The sequence below is a fragment of the Oncorhynchus mykiss genome, chromosome 11 (genome assembly GCF_057628025.1).
Source record: "Oncorhynchus mykiss isolate SJ-2025 chromosome 11, ASM5762802v1, whole genome shotgun sequence".
Classification (NCBI taxonomy): domain Eukaryota; kingdom Metazoa; phylum Chordata; class Actinopteri; order Salmoniformes; family Salmonidae; genus Oncorhynchus; species Oncorhynchus mykiss.
In genome coordinates, this window is record NC_143032.1 from 14,507,453 (window position 1) to 14,526,635 (window position 19,183).

Below are 19,183 nucleotides of genomic sequence, written 5' to 3' on the forward strand. Positions count from 1 at the left end.
AAAATAAGATTATATTAACAATGAATAAAAAATACAAAAAATAATTCAGGAAATCTGTTCCAAGTATTTCCATGAATAACAAAAGAGACTTGATGGTGTCTCAATGTAATCAAGGTATGAAATGATTGTTATGTTCAAGTACAGTCTATTTCTGTATTTAGTTGTGGTCAATTTGCAGTGTACAAATTATTATAATTATGTTCTGGCCCCCGACCATCCTGTCCGATAAAAATTGTCCCGTGACTGAATCTAGTTGCCTACCCCTGACCTTTTGAGATTTAGATTTGAGTTATGCAAGTCAACATATTGGAGGGATGCATATGTGCTGATTGTAGTCCCCATGGCCCATATGGAGAATAGGAGTAGTAGTAGTAGTAGTAGTAGTAGTAGTAGTAGTAGCAGCAGTAGTAGTAGTAGTAGTAGTAGCAGCAGTAGCAGCAGTAGTAGCAGTAGTAGTAGTAGTAGTAGCAGTAGCAGCAGTAGTAGCAGTAGCAGTAGTAGTAGCAGCAGTAGTAGTAGTAGCAGTAGCAGCAGTAGTAGCAGTAGCAGTAGTAGTAGCAGCAGTAGTAGTAGTAGTAATAGTAGTAGTAGTAGTAGTAGTAGCAGTAGCCTACTGACATAGTTTGAGAACAGTATGTTGTATGACCAACTGTAAACTGTGTGGTACATGAACGTCACTGGGCCTGGGAGAATCACATGGTTGCGTGCTCACCATGTGAGGAGGGATCAAATGTCTTTTCCACCCACAGAGACACACGCATACATTCCATCTCCTTGGACTGTATGTTCCACGTCTGCCACTCCCCTCCTAGAATGCTTGCTGATCCTAGACCAGTTGACACAGTGAATGGGCATATAATAAGACAGTGAAAACTGAGTACAGAACAGTCCAAACTGTGGCTGCTGGTTTTGAAATACAGCCCAGTTCATCCACTCTCATGCGGGTCAAAGGCCAGGCAGAGTGGTTCTTATTTCGCTCCTCAGTTTTAACAGCCGCTGTTCTTGAATAGGCCAGAATCGGCCACTGGGGGCGGGGAGAAGATGTGACATCACAGGCTAAGTCCAGGTCTGTCCTATGTCCTGGTTGTTAGGGTAAGGTGGAGACAAAACAACCAAAGACAGACTGACTGACTGACCGGGATATACAGAGAGAACCCTTGTGCTTTTACTGACCACTGATTGACCATTGGCTAGTGGCTACTCTCTTCACAGAGAGGATACAGTTCTCTGGTGAGTGTTGACTTGTTTCACTGTGATTTAATTGTAGGAGCGAAGGTCTCATAGGAAAGGCATGGACTAGACTGGAGGGTTACAGAGGTTATGCAGTGTGCTGTCATGTCTCCGGTCAGACCAGAGCACTGTTAGGCATGCTGAAAATGTCTGATTTCAGCAAACCAACACATGTAACACAGGGTAACAGAGGACTGGGCCTGTAACTAATGCAAACATAATTGTTATAAAGGATATGCCTTATTTATACCAGAGGATCAGTGGAATAATCTATGTAATAATTCTGTAGCATGTAAATACACACAGTTACCCTGGAGTAGTAACTATACAATGTTACATTTTTCTTAGGACTGTTTAAATCGAATGCATTGGACGATCAGTCAAATATTTTCCGAGGAGTATTGTACTAATGACGGGTGACTGGAATAATTGCAAACTTGTCATAATCTGCAGTGTTTCTCACAGGAGTTATTTAGGACAAGGAGGAGTCAGGTTAGGATGTTGACATTGAAGGGAATGGTTTGATATTGATGTGTGCAGGGGGGTGGGTGGGAGTGTTGTTGTGGTACCAAAGTTGAAGAACATACGCATATCCAGGTACTTTTCACAGGTCCTGGAATTGTAGGCGAACTCATGGAAAACAGAAAGGAAAACGCTGCACACTGTTGCTCATTCTCCCAGGTGATATTTATTTACAACAACATTTCAACGTCTAGGTCGTCATCAGGCATCCATATCCCAGGTGGGGGTGGAAGGTCCTATATATAGGGGCAGTACTCAGTGACATCCCTTCCTGAAATAGGAGGTAAAAAATGTAAAACAGTTTCACAATAAACATTCAATGTATCAGAATATATGATCATAGACAGGGAATGTGATCAATATTTACAGTAATATGCATACACATACAATATTCAATTAGGATGAAAAAAACAACACAATTCTGACATTGAAACTATAAAAACCTTTAAAAATAAAAAGTGGGACATGACCCTGGAGTGGGGTGTGGCATCCATTGTGTGTACATTTGGCCAGACAGTAAGAGTAACACTACACTCCTGGGTGGGAAGAGGAGGGCTGGGATGTCCCAGTTGAGAGCACACAGCGTGCTGTGTCACAGAGGAATTTGTAGCCCTTTCGGTGCTGTGCAATTCTGGAAAGCAATGTAAAGAGCAAAAATAGATGGTCTGCCAACACTCCTCTCCTTTTTCAGTCTCCATGGCAATAATATTAATCATTCAATGAAATTGTAATGTTTTTAACCTTTGAGCATTGAAAATCACTTCCCTAAAGGTTTTGTTATTATCTATAATTATCTTTTACAAATAATTTGTGTCACAAGAGTTCTTTAAATACACCCCAGCTATTTGGTATTCCGGCCTATGTAAGTACCTAGCTACTTAGAAAACAGCAGCCCAGAATTCCCATGTGAATCAATTACTAGAATTTGAATAGTAGAAAAACTGGTTTAGTTTGAACACTTCTCTGTCCATCATCTCAGGCACCCAGAACCAAATCCCACATCCATTAGTCTGTTACGAGAGACCATCATCTAGGGTCGGGGAAGTAAATAACAGAATAAGAATTAAAAGGGCATATTTGTAAACAATGGAGGAAAGTTTATATTTTGTTTTCTGATTGACAGTCGAACTAACCACATGAGACATTTATAAGTTTGATTCTTTAAGAATCAATGGCTATATCATTAGTTGAAAAGTACAGGAATGGATGTAGGCCTACAAATCCCAGATTGCCCATTGTTCACATTTTTTTCTCTCACAGGCCTCATGCTCAGAAGCTAGCTAAAGTGAAGGGCTGGAATTGTATTTATATTTATTTATTTCCCCTTTATTTAACCAGGTAGGCAAGTTGAGAACAAGTTCTCATTTACAATTGCGACCCGGCTAAGATAAAGCAATGGAATGGAATAAATAGAAGGGTATCAAACATATGGAAACCACACGTTTGACTCAGCTCCATTTATTCCATTCCAACCAATACAATGAGTCCGTCCTGGTTGCTTCGCCTCTCCCTGTCTGGTATTAAATACCACAAGTCTAAACGAGGCGTGAAAACCTCCTTATAAAAACACTGACTGTTGTAGCCAAACCGGCCGCCAGAAAGCGCTATTATTCCATAAACCACGTAAAATGAATAATAGTGCCAGCTCCCGGCAGGTTGGGCAATGACCGTTGGAGGGGGGAGTTTGTCTCCGACTGTGGCCATCCATAATCTATGTGGCCGAAAAGTTGTTTGAGAAACTCACAGCCTGTTGAAGACCTGGAACTGACGAAACGACGGTTTGGGCGCGCGTTTTGGGTGGTTATGGTAAGACATGATGACAAACACGTTTTGAATCCAGTTTATGTCGCTGAAAGAAAGTTTGACTAATAGTGTAACGGATTTTACTCCGAGCCTTTCACTTGCGCACACATGTATGTAGTGTGTCTTCTCCAGTGCAACGGTGTTCGGATACCGTGCGCTCTGTTGCAACAATAATACTGGCTTTGGCAAGTACTGTACATGCTCGTGTGGTGTGCATTGGTGGTTTCACACTTCAAACTAACCAACCACTCTTCGTTTTTTCTCCTCTGCACTCTCTCAAATTTCACAGAATATTTCGTGGGCTATCAGCGGAACAGAGTGTGAGCTCCAGAAACCAAACATGACTGAAAATGGACTTGGGAACCGGGTGCTTAACATGGACACCATGAACCCGAATGTAAAGCGGGTTGAGTATGCTGTCCGTGGTCCAATCGTGCAACGCGCATTGCAGATTGAAAAGGAGCTCAAAGAGGTACAGTGTGTACTGTTGGACAGAGATCGAGATTTGCATGTGGCTGGCCTTTTTCTTGAGAAATAGGACAGCCCAGGTGACATGGTGCAAATTACCAGATGTCCGTGGGAAGTTGCCCATTATCCAACTTAATGTAGCAGTAGTAAAATAAACTTTGCCATAAACCATGATCGGACTGGGATGAGTAAAGACTCAAATGTAAAACCCACTGGGTTCCTCAGATGCGTCACTTACACGCAGAATGAGTTGGGACATAGGCGATGTCAGACTTTCAACTACAACTATTTACAAACTTTTCATGCATTGAGTGTGCACAAACACTGTCAAACAGTATAGAGCCGTGTGATGATAGTGCACTCTGGTGACATTGGCACGTATCATAGGATCACCATTCTTTCCTTAGAGAACACACAAATATGCAGAGGATACTGATCTTTATGAGGGACTGCCCTGAAACGAATGCTCACTCTTTTGGAGAAGCTGACCCTGAACCACAACATTTTAAAGGCAGTAGTCTCCTAAAGCAGTGGCTTCCAACCTTTTTCTGGTACTGTACCACCAACTGCTTTTTGCTTTGCTCGGAGTATCCCTGAAGTATGAGTGATGATTAGCTGAGAGAAATTGATGATAAAAAAATTGTGGTAGTTTTTTTGAACTTCAGTGCGGCTTTTGACTTTATCGACCATAGTCTGCTGCTGGAAAAACGTATGTGTTATGGCTTTACACCCCCTGCTATTTTGTGGATAAAGAGTTACCGGTCTAACAGAACACAGAGGGTGTTCTTTAATGGAAACCTCTCCAACATAATCCAGGTAGAATCAGGAATTCCCCAGGGCATCTGTCTAGGTCTCTTACTTTTTTCAATCTTTACTAATTACTTTTGAGTAAAGCCAGTGTCTATGCATGCGGACGGCTCAACACTATCCACGTCCACTACTACAGTGAGTGAAATCAATGCACCACTTAACAAAGAGCTGCAGCTAGTTTCAGAATGGGTGGCGAGGAATAAGTTAGTCCTAAATATTTTTTTAAAATAAAAGCATTGTATTTGGGACAAATCATTCACTAAACCCCTAACCTCAACTAAATATTGTAATAAATCATGTGGAAATTGAGCAAGTTGAGGTGATCAAACTGCTTGGAGTAACCCTGGATTATAAACTGTCATGGTCAAAGCATGTTGATACAACAGTAGCTAAGATGGGGAGAAGTCTGTCCATAATTAAAGTGCTGCTCTGCCTTTTTAACAACACTATCAACAAGGCAGGTCCTATAGGCCCTAGTTTTGTCGCACCTGGACTACTTTTCAATGGTGTGGTCAGGTGCCACAAAGAGGGACCTCGGAAAATTACAATTGGCTCCGAATAGGGCAGCATGGCTGGCCCTTAAATATGCACAGAGAGTTCAAATTAGTGGAGGAGAGATTGACTTCATCACCACTTGTTTTTGTAAGAAGTGTTGACATGCTGAATGCACCGAGGTGTCTGTTTAAACTACTAGCACACAGCTCAGACACCCATGCATACCCCACATGACATTCCACCAGAGGTCTCTTCACAACCCCCAAATCAAGGACAGACTATGGGAGGTGCACAGTACTACATAGAGCCATGACTACATGGAACTATATTCCAAATCAGGTAACTGATGCAAGCAGTAGATTCAGATTTAAAAAAAACAGATAAAAAAAATACACCTTATGGAACAGCGGGGACTGTGAAGAGTCACACACACACACACACACACACACACACACACACACACACACACGGATGTTGTATTGTAGATATTTGGCAGTCGAGTAGTGGCCTGAGGGAACACACTTAATGTGTTGTGAAAAGTGTTATGTAATGTAATGTTTTAAATTGTATATACAGTGCCTTGCGAAAGTATTCGGCCCCCTTGAACTTTGCGACCTTTTGCCACATTTCAGGCTTCAAACATAAAGATATAAAACTGTATTTTTTTGTGAAGAATCAACAACAAGTGAGACACAATCATGAAGTGGAACGACATTTATTGGATATTTCAAACTTTTTTAACAAATCAAAAACTGAAAAATTGGGCGTGCAAAATTATTCAGCCCCCTTAAGTTAATACTTTGTAGCGCCACCTTTTGCTGCGATTACAGCTGTAAGTCGCTTGGGGTATGTCTCTATCAGTTTTGCACATCGAGAGACTGAATTTTCTCCTTGCAAAACAGCTCGAGCTCAGTGAGGTTGGATGGAGAGCATTTGTGAACAGCAGTTTTCAGTTCTTTCCACAGATTCGATTGGATTCAGGTCTGGACTTTGACTTGGCCATTCTAACACCTGGATATGTTTATTTTTGAACCATTCCATTGTAGATTTTGCTTTATGTTTTGGATCATTGTCTTGTTGGAAGACAAATCTCCGTCCCAGTCTCATGTCTTTTGCAGACTCCATCAGGTTTTCTTCCAGAATGGTCCTGTATTTGGCTCCATCCATCTTCCCATCAATTTTAACCATCTTCCCTGTCCCTGCTGAAGAAAAGCAGGCCCAAACCACGATGCTGCCACCACCATGTTTGACAGTGGGGATGGTGTGTTCAGGGTGATGAGCTGTGTTGCTTTTACGCCAAACATAACGTTTTGCATTGTTGCCAAAAAGTTCAATTTTGGTTTCATCTGACCAGAGCACCTTCTTCCACATGTTTGGTGTGTCTCCCAGGTGGCTTGTGGCAAACTTTAAACAACACTTTTTATGGATATCTTTAAGAAATGGCTTTCTTCTTGCCACTCTTCCATAAAGGCCAGATTTGTGCAATATACGACTGATTGTTGTCCTATGGACAGAGTCTCCCACCTCAGCTGTAGATCTCTGCAGTTCATCCAGAGTGATCATGGGCCTCTTGGCTGCATCTCTGATCAGTCTTCTCCTTGTATGAGCTGAAAGTTTAGAGGGACGGCCAGGTCTTGGTAGATTTGCAGTGGTCTGATACTCCTTCCATTTCAATATTATCGCTTGCACAGTGCTCCTTGGGATGTTTAAAGCTTGGGAAATCTTTTTGTATCCAAATCCGGCTTTAAACTTCTTCACAACAGTATCTCGGACCTGCCTGGTGTGTTCCTTGTTCTTCATGATGCTCTCTGCGCTTTTAACGGACCTCTGAGACTATCACAGTGCAGGTGCATTTATACGGAGACTTGATTACACACAGGTGAATAGTATTTATCATCATTAGTCATTTAGGTCAACATTGGATCATTCAGAGATCCTCACTGAACTTCTGGAGAGAGTTTGCTGCACTGAAAGTAAAGGGGCTGAATAATTTTGCACGCCCAATTTTTCAGTTTTTGATTTGTTAAAAAAGTTTGAAATATCCAATAAATGTCGTTCCACTTCATGATTGTGTCCCACTTGTTGTTGATTCTTCACAAAAAAATACAGTTTTATATCTTTATGTTTGAAGCCTGAAATATGGCAAAAGGTCGCAAAGTTCAAGGGGGCCGAATACTTTCGCAAGGCACTGTAGTTGCCTTAATGTTGCTGGACTCCAGGAAGAGTAGCTGCTGACTTGACAGAAACTAATGGACCCCAGGAAGAGTAGCTGCTGTCTTGGCAGGAACTAAATGGACCCCAGGAAGAGTAGCTGCTGCCTTGGCAGGAACTAATGGACCCCAGGAAGATTAGCTTGTGCCTTGACAGAAACTAATGGGGATCCTTAATAAATACAAATACCCCTGAAGTACCCCCTCATGTACATTTTACCAGAAGGTCTATTGTCTCATAAGTCTTCTCAAGTACCTTCCTGGATAGGCCATGTACCCCCAGGGGTCTTAGTCGTTCACTCCTAAGGCCTGAGGTGGGGATGGTTACCAAACTAGAGTGGATTGATTCAGAGTACAATTGAGTATACACCCTCCCTCTCTTTTGTCTGTGAATTGGCTCCTTCACTTGGGCTACTCTGAAGCCATGTGGAGCAGTTGACTGGGCACTGTGCCAACAGCTAAACCCTGTCGAGCAGGTGCCCATTGTGACATCACCACCCCTATGCTTCTCTTTGAGGAGGCCATGTAGGGTGCTTAGGTTTAGCAGAAAGTAAAGTTATGTCTAAAGTTCAACACCACAATATCCCCACCTGTGTTCTCCCTCCCTCCAGCCATAAAGTAGGTGTAATATAGTAATATCCTTTCCATGTTTCAGTTATAACAGGGTTCAAAGAATACAATGATTGCCTAATTTTTAAATTATGTTGAGATTCAACTTGACAAATGTTATTGGATATGTTATAGAAGCTTACTAGCATTCACATGGAGTGGGATATGCCCATTGCATTGGCTGGTATGCTGAGAGACTTCCTGTCAGGGCACTGGGCAGTGACACTTACTGATAACTCAGCTAAACAGATGGGACTAAGGTCAGTCTGGTTTGAAGTGGAATGGCTGATACATTCACCTCAGACTGGTCAGTCATTTATTCCTAGGCTGCATCCAAAGACTGGCATACAGTGAATGGGTTTTGAATTTTATAGCCGACTTTCCAGTGACTTTTTCCAGAAAAAAAATGCAAATTTCATAAAACTGAAGTATTAGGTCAATATAATTGGGCCAATTTGTTTTGGTCAGTGCTATCCGGAATCCTTGGTACATTCCTACCTTAACCCCAACCCTTACCAAACCTTAACCCCTACCATTAGCCTAACCCTTACCGAACCTTAACCCCTACCATTAGCCTAACCCTTACCGAACCTTAACCCTTACCATTAGCCTAACTCTTACCGAACCTTAAACCCTACCATTAGCCTAACCCTTACCGAACCTTTAACCCTACCATTAGCCTAACCCTTACCGAACCTTAACCCCTACCATTAGCCTAACCCTTACCGAACCTTAACCCTTACCATTAGCCTAACCCTTACCGAACCTTAACCCTTACCATTAGCCTAACCCTTACCGAACCTTAAACCCTACCATTAGCCTAACCCTTATCGAACCTTAACCCTTACCATTAGCCTAACCCTTACCGAACCTTAAACCCTACCATTAGCCTAACTCTTACCGAACCTTAACCCCTACCATTAGCCTAACCCTTACCGAACCTTAACCCCTACCATTAGCCTAACCCTTACCGAACCTTAACCCTTACCATTAGCCTAACCCTTACCGAACCTTAACCCTTACCATTAGCCTAACCCTTACCGAACCTTCACACTAACCTTAACCATTTTACATTTCAACTTCAATGGGGTAGTGTCTCAAGGATTCCGAATAGCACGGACCAATTTGTTTTGGTGCAAGCTAGTAGCTCTGCCTGTGTGTCTGGTTGGCACAACAAGGGTCTTTTCATGATGGTGATCAATGAGAGAGTGCTTAGTTTAGCCTCAATGAGGTTTCTATGGCGACCTACCTCAATTCCCAGGCTTTGCTGTGAAGAACTGAAAATAACATTTTATCAAATGCCCTTATCCAGAGTGTCTCACAGCAAGAGCACATAACAAGGGGATCAAGGACATCATACAAATGTCTGGCACGGGTGTATGTCACTTTTGATACATTTCTCCAGAACTTTGCAATTGATGAATTTCACTGATAAAACTATTGTGAATAGCGTTGTGTCCTGGTCTCAATTGGCCCGGTCCAGAGCCCTGTTGTCAGTGCCTGGTGCTGACCAGTGGGAGGGGGGCAGTTCTCACACAGCGAACAGCACACTCATTGTTCGACTCAAGCGAGGGATAAGACCAAGAAGGGAAGAGCTTTGTGTCCCTTCTCGGACCTTCCCGATCAGATCTGTATGGTAGTTAGAATGAGGTGAATCACAGTAGGTTAACATAGTAGGGATGTTGACTCAATAAAATGATTCAATAGAAAGAGACCAGAGACAATGAACAGCCAGATAACAGACAGTTTCTGTTACTTAACTGAAACAATGGAAATTAAAAAAAAAAAATTTTTACATACCGTGGTTGCCATAACATTGAAGAACTCCGACGGCGCATGATTAATTCTGAGAATCGCCCCTCACCAAAATATAACTTTCTATCCTCTGTAGTCTACCCAGGTCCTGATCTCCCCTCTGTAACCCCTGTGCCAGGCTGACTCTGTGCCAGGCCTAATCTATACAGAACCTGGGGGCACAGGGCTGCTAATGAGAGAGGAGGACTGGCATGGGGGATTGGGACTGTGCGATGAGGGAATGAACCAGTCTGATTTGATTTTACATGCAGCCAATGTCAGCTGATCTGAAAGGAATGAACAGCTGATCTTTCATTATGCATGTGTCCCATTCTAAGAATCCTGAGAAGTGTTTTGGACGTGAAACTCAAGTTATTTAAAGGGCCAATTAATAACAAAGTGTGTTTTGGTAAAAAGCTGAGGGATGGGCTTGTATAGACAGAGCTATGGATGCAAGGACTAACCGTCGATGATAACAACATTAGTGTTTAACCATGTTTTGAGGCTATACACTGTTTACATTTTACAATGTTTACAAACATTGGAGTAAAACAGGCTTCTATTTTGGGTTCTGATGTGGTACAACAGTTGAACTAAGCTCATTAGGCAAGTCCAAAAATGTATGTAGCTACAGATTGCACCTTTAAATGATTATTACTGGTGGTTTTGGATAGTTGTTGTGTGGCATTCAGCTCCGGTGTCTTTCTCTGTTTGTAAAATGGAATACCTGCTGTCCCTGCCTGAGCACACTGATGTCCCAGCAGTACAAACACAGCTGGGTGTCCCCCTCTCCCTTCCATTTTGATTGGCAGAAATCATGAGACGCCCCCTGATATTGACCTACAGGAGGAAAGCAGGAAGGTATCATGTGGGTTTAGGTTTCAGTTGGGGGAATGAACAGAGTGCCTGTTTAGCTACACAACAAGGAAAGCAGTGTCATCTTCAGTATAGACATTCCCATACCAAGATGGCTGATGTGAAGACGGAGCACTCAGACAGTAAATGCAGCATAGACGTCACATAGGCTTTCTTTTAACTGTTAATATTAGGTTATGTAGTGTGTAGCTTTGATGACACCTCAGGGGACTACAAAAGTTAAAAGAAAGTTAAACTCCAAATCCCACTAATCCAGGTGCTGTACAGTAAAACCATAGGGGGGTGTATTCAGGGGCTTATCAGATTATGCTGTTCAATGACTACTAGGTTTACCACGACTACTAGGTCTACCACGACTACTAGGTCTACCACATCTACCAGGCTACGCAAAGAACATGTTGTCATTGTCGCGTTACACTGTTTCCACTCTAGGTCTTGTCCATCTAGTTTCTTGTATTGGCTACAAGCCTGAATGTTGTTTATCAAGCCTTTGCATTGCAGATGATATGCTCCCTGTTGTATTTTTATTTGACCAGTATCATGAGTTTGAATGAAATTCTGATTATAAGAATTGGAGAGGGCTATGGAGTAGGCTTGAGCAGGGACAGAATGACAGGGAGAAAAGAGAGAGAGTGAGAGGCATTGGCACAGCAACAGCCCTATTGTTTTACCCAGATCTCTCCTGCCCTCCCCAGTCTACACACAGTGGGAGTATCACAGCTGTCCCCAGTCCCTCTGTTTAACATGCTGTTGGCTTCCAGGATTATACCAAGTCCAATGGTTGAATAGGCAGGGATTTTAAACCGAGTTTAGAGTTATCATACTCATAGAGGTTGGCGCGTCAGTATTACTATTGGGGATTGTCATGCACTAAATGTGACTTATGTTTAATTATCACGATAACCATATCTGTGTAATAACTGCGACTTTCTCTGTTTCTGCAGGGGGTTGAGAAGCCTTTTACAGAGGTCATCAAGGCCAACATTGGTGATGCGCATGCTATGGGCCAGAAACCAATCACATTTCTCCGACAGGTCTGTTAATTGTTGTTCTAAAGCTGTGGTGTATTTTATATGGAAGTGTCCCATTATTATTATAGATGACTATTTACTATACATTACAACTTCCCTGTTCCCGTCAGGTTGTAGCGCTCTGCGTCTATCCAGATCTCCTAGAAGACGACAAGTTTCCAGAGGACGCTAAAAGTAGAGCACGGCGCATCCTTCAGGCCTGTGGAGGGGGAAGTATAGGTGAAATAACTTACTGTAGGCAGGCAGTGTGTAAAAAACAAACACCTTTTGTTAAATATCCATTGAACGTTTATCTATTTCAGGTGCATACAGTGCTAGTCCAGGCATTGAGATCATACGACAGGATGTGGCTAAATATATTGAGAAGCGGGACGGTGGCATCCCCAGTGACCCCGACAGCATCTACCTCTCCACCGGGGCCAGTGATGCCATAGTGGTAAGACTGATGATGGCAGTAGTACTGAGTTCTTGACTTGTGCTCGCATGACTAAAATGCAGATTACAACCAACACTTAACTATTTACTGGATCAGTAAATCATCTCTCAGTGCTGAATCGGATCTTGCGGCACATGACTCTCCCCTTCCGCCCTTTCTACCTCCCTCACATCTCTCTCTATAGACCATGCTAAAGTTGTTGACGTCAGGCGAGGGGAAGAACCGTACAGGGGTGATGATCTCCATCCCTCAGTACCCCCTCTACTCTGCTGCTCTGGCTGAGCTGGCGGCTGTCCAGATCAGCTACTACCTGGACGAGGACAAGTGCTGGAGCCTGGACGTCAATGAGCTGAGGAGGGCTGTGAAGGCAGCCAGGGAGCACTGTAACCCCCGCGCCCTCTGCATTATCAACCCTGGCAACCCCACAGGTATGTGGACACAAGTTTAGGGATCTGACTCTCTTATTTTTAGACCATCTCTGTTCTGTTTAGAGAACTCTTGTCACCCATCACTGTGATAGGTCAGGTCCAGAGCAGGCAGTGCATTGAAGATGTGATCCGATTCGCTGCTGAGGAGCACCTTTTCCTGATGGCTGATGAGGTAATTTAGTAATAATACAATCTCTTCTACCTGATCTTACCCTTTCTCCCCCTTTTCTAAAGTTTTTCTTCCAGACAAGATATTCAATAAATATCACTCCCTCCCTCTGTGGCTACCAGGTGTACCAGGATAATGTGTATGCGGAGGGTTGCCAGTTCCACTCCTTTAAGAAGGTTCTGTTTGAGATGGGACCAGAGTACTCCAGTGTTGTGGAGCTGGTCTCTTTCCACTCCACCTCCAAATGCTTCATGGGAGAGTAAGTCTGTAGCTACACACCCACGTATTCTCACAGATGGTGACTGACATAACTTGGCTCTATTAGGAAAAACGAACTTGACTCGTCGTACAGTATGTGAATCAAGTATGCCAGTTACTGTACCATATGAATGTGTGTGTTCCTGTCATACAGGTGTGGTTTCAGAGGAGGGTACATGGAGGTGGTTAACATGGACCCTGAGGTGAAGTTGCAGCTGACTAAGCTGGTGTCTGTGCGGCTGTGCCCCCCCATCCCTGGGCAGGCCCTACTGGACCTGGTGGTCAATCCCCCTCAGCCTGACGAGCCTTCCTATGCCACCTTCATCAAGGTCAGCATACACATGATGTGGATGTTAGGATTCAGCCCTAAATGTCACATTAATATTATTACAGTGTAACAGGTGCTGTTCAATAAAAATTGACATTGTGTCACAATTTGTTAGTATTATCCTGACCTCTGACCACTTAACAGGAGCGTACTGCCAACCTGGATATCCTGGCTGAGAAGGCCAAGATGACAGAGCAGGTCCTCAACACGGTCCCAGGGATCCACTGTAACCCTGTCCAGGGAGCCATGTACACCTTCCCCCGCCTCTCACTGCCAGAGAAAGCCATCAACGCGGCAAAGGTATGTCTTTCCATCCCCCTCTTTCACCCTCCCTCTCTGTTAATTGACCTCTCCTTTCCCTGCCTGTTTCTGATGCTCAGTTGTCTGATTCTTCCTATTCCAATCCCTTCTGTGTTGTTATTCAACCTTCTTTACCTCTGTGTAGGAGAAAGGCCAGGCTCCAGACATGTTCTACTGTATGAAGCTGCTGGAGGAGACTGGTATATGCCTGGTTCCAGGTAGTGGCTTCGGGCAGAGAGATGGAACCTACCATTTCAGGTTAGACCGGTCGCCTGTCTAGCCTGGGTACCAGTCTGTTTAGCTATCAGTCCACTCCTTGTCATGTCAAATGTTTTTCATGGCAAAGAGTGGAATGATAGCTAAACAGACTGGTACCCTGCCCCCAGTGATGTTCATGCTAAGAAAACATATATTTTTTTATCTCTATCACACTCTCTTTCTTTCTCTGTGTAGGATGACCATCTTACCTGCAACTGAAAAGCTGAAGGTTGTATTGGAAAAGATCAGGGAGTTTCATAAGCGGTTCACAGAGGAGTTCTCATAACCCCACTCCTCTTCCCAGTCTGGTCTGTAACAAAACCCCACCCCTCTTCCCAGTCTGGTCTGTAACAAAACCCCACCCCTCTTCCCAGTCCGGTCTTTAACAAAACCCCACCCCTCTTCCCAGTCTGGTCCGGTCTGTAACAAAACCCCACTCCTCTTCCCAGTCTGGTCTTTAACAAAACCCCACCCCTCTTCCCAGTCTGGTCTTTAACAAAACCCCAGTCCCTCTTCCCAGTCCGGTCCTGTCTGTAACAAAACCTCACCCCTCTTCCCAGTCCGGTCTTTAACAAAACCCCACCCCTCTTCCCAGTCTGGTCTTTAACAAAACCTCACCCCTCCTCCCAGTCTGGTCCGGTCTGTAACAAAACCTCACCCCTCTTCCCAGTCCGGTCTTTAACAAAACCCCACCCCTCTTCCCAGTCTGGTCTTTAACAAAACCCCACCCCTCTTCCCAGTCTGGTCTTTAATAAAACCCCACTCCTCGTCCCAGTCTGGTCTTTAATAAAACCCCACCCCTCTTCCCAGTCCGGTCCTGTCTGTAACAAAACCCCACCCCTCTTCCCAGTCTGGTCTTAAACAAAACCCCACCCCTCTTCCCAGTCCGGTCCTGTCTGTAACAAAACCTCACCCCTCTTCCCAGTCCGGTCTTTAACAAAACCCCACCCCTCTCCCCAGTCTGGTCTTTAACAAAACCCCACTCCTCTTCCCAGTCTGGTCTTTAATAAAACCCCACTCCTCTTCCCAGTCTGGTCTGTAACAAAACCCCAGTCCCTCTTCCCAGTCCGGTCTGTAACAAAACCCCACTCCTCTTCCCAGTCTGGTCTGTAACAAAACCCCAGTCCCTCTTCCCAGTCTGGTCTGTAACAAAACCCCAGTCCCTCTTCCCAGTCTGGTCTGTAACAAAACCCCACTCCTCTTCCCAGTCTGGTCTGTAACAAAACCCCACCCCTCCTCCCAGTCTGGTCTGTAACAAAACCCCACCCCTCTTCCCAGTCCGGTCTGTAACAAAACCCCAGTCCCTCTTCCCAGTCTGGTCTGTAACAAAACCCCACTCCTCTTCCCAGTCCGGTCCGGTCTGTAACAAAACCCCACTCCTCTTCCCAGTCCGGTCCGGTCTGTAACAAAACCCCACTCCTCTTCCCAGTCCGGTCTGTAACAAAACCCTACTCCTCTTCCCAGTCCGGTCTGTAACAAAACCCCACCCCTCTTCCCAGTCTGGTCTTAAACAAAACCCCACCCCTCTTCCCAGTCCGGTCCGGTCTGTAACAAAACCCCACCCCTCTTCCCAGTCCTGTCCAGTCTGTAACAAAACCCCACCCCTCTTCCCAGTCCGGTCTGTAACAAAACCCCACCCTTCCTCCTCAGAAACTGGTTGGAGAGATGGTGGAAATATCTAACTGAAAGAGTGCCAGTGTGTTACCAACACACCCCCTGTTCGAGACTCTCCCCTCTAGTGTCCTAGACTTGACATTAAAAGAGGAGCAATGTGTTAAGAAACTGCATTTTTTAGCATGGTACCTGGCATACTGTTCTGTTTCAGCTAATTGTTTAAATTGTGTGTCAGACAGCATCTGCACAGTGTACATATGTGATAATGTTTTAGTCATTTTCAGTTCATGACTATAACTGATTGTGTCAGTTGAGGGTTTTACTTGTTTTGCCTATCTAGTTTTACTGGTTATACAGCTACATTATGATCAATCGTACTATTATCAGTAAATAGTTGGCAGAGGTGTGCTTTTATTGCATGCCAGGGGGAGTGCAATGGCTGTTGCGTTGAAAAGGATACTATGAACTACTGTGTGTACGATGAACAGTCTGAATGTAGTTACAGTATTTAATAACCATGTTGATTTTTATCTTGAATTGTAAAAATATAAATGAAAGTGTAATTTCTATGTATTGGTTTGCTCATGCCTTGTCTGTGCACCACAGTGTGGGAAGCTGAAAGTACTTCTACAAAAAAATATATTATCGTATGCTCTGGAAATGTTTATGGCAATGTCACCTACTATATATTTTTATTTTATTTTTTATTTCACCTTTATTTAAACAGGTAGGCAAGTTTAGAACAAGTTCTCATTTACAATTGCGACCTGGTCAAGATAAAGCAAAGCAGTTCGACACATACAACAACACAGAGTTACACATGGAGTAAAACAAACATACAGTCAATAATACAGTATAAACAAGTCTATATACGATGTGAGCAAATGAGGTGAGATAAGGGAGGTAAAGGCAAAAAAAGGCCATGGTGGCGAAGTAAATACAATATAGCAAGTTAAAAATGAATAAATTAATAAACACTGGAATGGTAGATTTGCAGTGGAAGAATGTGCAAAGTAGAGAGAAATAATGGGGTGCAAAGGAGCAAAATAAATAAATACAGTAGGGGGAGAGGTAGTTGTTTGGGCTAAATTATAGATGGGCTATGTACAGGTGCAGTAATCTGTGAGCTGCTCTGACAGCTGGTGCTTAAAACTAGTGAGGGGGATAAGTGTTTCCAGTTTCAGAGATTTTTGCAGTTCGTTCCAGTCATTGGCAGCAGAGAACTGGAAGGAGAGGCGGCCAAAGGAAGAATTGGTTTTGGGGGTGACCAGAAAGATATACCTGCTGGAGCACGTGCTACAGGTGGGTGCTGCTATGGTGACCAGCGAGGTGAGATAAGGGGGGACTTTACCTAGCAGGGTCTTGTAGATGACCTGGAGCCAGTGGGTTTGGCGCCGAGTATGAAGCGAGGGCCTGCCAACGAGAGCGTACAGGTTGCAGTGGTGGGTAGTATATGGGGCTTTGGTGACAAAACGGATGGCACTGTGATAGACTGCATTCAATTTATTGAGTAGGGTATTGGAGGCTATTTTGTAAATGACGTCGCCGAAGTCGAGGATCAGTAGGATGGTCAGTTTTACAAGGGTATGTTTGGCAGCATGAGTGAAGGATGCTTTGTTGCGAAATAGGAAGCCATTCTAGATTTAACTTTGGATTGGAGATGTTTGATATGGGTCTGGAAGGAGAGTTTACAGTCTAACCAGACACCTAGGTATTTGTAGTTGTCCACATATTCTAAGTCAGAACCGTCCAGAGTAGTGATGTTGGACGGGTGGGCAGGTGCAGGCAGCGATCGGTTGAATAGCATGCATTTAGTTTTACTTGTATTTAAGAGCAATTGGAGGCCACGGAAGGAGAGTTGTATGGCATTGAAGCCTGTCTGGAGTGTTGTTAACAGAGTCCAAAGAAGGGCCAGAAGTATACAGAATGGTGTCATCTGCGTAGAGGTGGATCAGAGACTCACCAGCAGCAAGAGCGACATCATTGATGTATACAGAGAAGAGAGTCGGTCCAAGAATTGAACCCTGTGGTACCCACATAGAAACTGCCAGAGGCCCGGACAACAGGCCCTCTGATTTGACACACTGAACTCTATCAGAGAAATAGTTGGTGAACCAGGCGAGACAATCATTTGAGAAACCAAGGCTATTGTGTCTGCTGATGAGGATGTGGTGATTGACAGAGTCGAAAGCCTTGGCCAGGTCAATGAATATGGCTGTACAGTATTGTTTCTTATCGATGGCGGTTAAGATATCTTTTAGGACCTTGAGCGTGGCTGAGGTGCACCCATGACCAGCTCTGAAACCAGATGGCATAGCGGAGAAGGTATGGTGGGATTCGAAATGGTCGGTAATGTGTTTGTTGACTTGGCTTTCGAAGACCTTAGAAAGGCAGGGTAGAATAGATATAGGTCTGTAGCAGTTTGGGTCAAGAGTGTCCCCCCCTTTGAAGAGGGGGATGACCGCAGCTGCTTTCCAATCTTTGGGAATCTCAGACGACTCGAAAGAGAGGTTGAACAGGCTAGTAATAGGGGTTGCAACAATTTCGGGCAGAATTTTAGAAAGAAAGATTGTCTAGCCCTGCTGATTTGTAGGGGTCCAGATTTTGCAGCTCTTTCAGAACATCAGCTGACTGGATTTGGGAGAAGGAGAAATGGGGAAGGCTTGGACGAGTTGCTGTGGGGGGTGCAGTGCTGTTGCCCGGTGTAGGGGTAGCCAGGTGGAAAGCATGGCCAGCCGTAGAAAAATGCTTATTGAAATTCTCAATTATAGTGGATTTATCGGTGGTGACAGTGTTTCCTATCCTCAGTGCAGTGGGCAGCTGGGAGGAGGTGTTCTTATTCTCCATGGACTTTACAGTGTCGCAGAACTTTTTTGAGTTTGTGTTGCAGGAAGCAAATTTCTGCTTGAAATAGCTAGCCTTGGCTTTTCTAACTGCCTGTGTGTATTGGTTCCTAGCTTCCCTGAAAAGTTGCATATCACGGGGGCTGTTCGATGCTAATGCAGAACGCCACAGGATGTTTTTGTTGGTTAAGGGCAGTCAGGTCTGGAGAGAACCAAGGGCTATATCTGTTCCTGGTTCTAAATTTCTTGAAAGGGGCATGCTTATTTAAGATGGTGAGGAAGGCTTTTTTATTTTATTTTTTATAACCAGGCATCCTCTACTGACGGGATGAGGTCAATGTCCTTCCAGGATACCCCGGCCAGGTCGATTAGAAAGGCCTGCTCACTGAAGTGTTTCAGGGAGCTTTTGACAGTGATGAGTGGAGGTCGTTTGACCGCTGACCCATTACGGATGCAGGCAATGAGGCAGTGATCGCTGAGATCTTGGTTGAAAACAGCAGAGGTGTATTTAGAGGGCAAGTTGGTTAGGATGATATCTATGAGGGTGCCCGTGTTTACGGCTTTGGGGTGGTACCTGGTAGGTTAATTTATCATTTGTGTGAGATTGAGGGCATCAAGCTTAGATTGTAGGATGGCTGGGGTGTTAAGCATGTTCCAGTTTAGGTCGCCTAGCAGCACGAGCTGAGATAGATGGGGGGCAG

At 44.2% G+C, this 19,183-nt stretch overlaps 1 protein-coding gene across 3 annotated transcripts; it reads left to right on the forward strand.

Moving 5' to 3' along the window:
• The first annotated feature begins 918 nt into the window (after positions 1-918).
• On the forward strand, positions 919-16,208 carry si:ch211-217a12.1 (alanine aminotransferase 2-like). Of its 3 annotated transcripts, XM_036934951.2 has the most exons (13): positions 933-1,230; positions 1,841-1,911; positions 3,845-4,027; positions 11,762-11,851; positions 11,959-12,067; positions 12,151-12,284; positions 12,469-12,712; positions 12,805-12,884; positions 13,004-13,140; positions 13,294-13,468; positions 13,612-13,767; positions 13,913-14,025; positions 14,221-16,208. In XM_036934951.2, the coding sequence occupies exons 2-13, from the start codon at positions 1,864-1,866 to the stop codon at positions 14,309-14,311; spliced, it is 1,560 nt and encodes a 519-aa protein (XP_036790846.1). In that variant the 5' UTR covers positions 933-1,230; positions 1,841-1,863; the 3' UTR covers positions 14,312-16,208. The 3 variants fall into 3 exon arrangements, with proteins under 3 accessions (XP_036790847.1, XP_036790846.1, XP_036790844.1); XM_036934952.2 differs by lacking the exon at positions 1,841-1,911 and having other exon boundaries at positions 919-1,230; XM_036934949.2 differs by lacking the exons at positions 933-1,230; positions 1,841-1,911 and adding an exon at positions 3,407-3,558.
• Positions 16,209-19,183: the final 2,975 nt, after the last annotated feature.

Bases quoted from the DNA above. Each gene is read 5' to 3' on its own strand.
- si:ch211-217a12.1 (XM_036934949.2), top strand. From the start codon at position 3,466: ATGTGGCCGAAAAGTTGTTTGAGAAACTCACAGCCTGTTGAAGACCTG. The intron at 12,068-12,150 runs GTGAAATAACTT...TATCTATTTCAG, and splicing joins CTGTGGAGGGGGAAGTATAG to GTGCATACAGTGCTAGTCCA. The intron at 14,026-14,220 runs GTTAGACCGGTC...TTCTCTGTGTAG, and splicing joins GATGGAACCTACCATTTCAG to GATGACCATCTTACCTGCAA.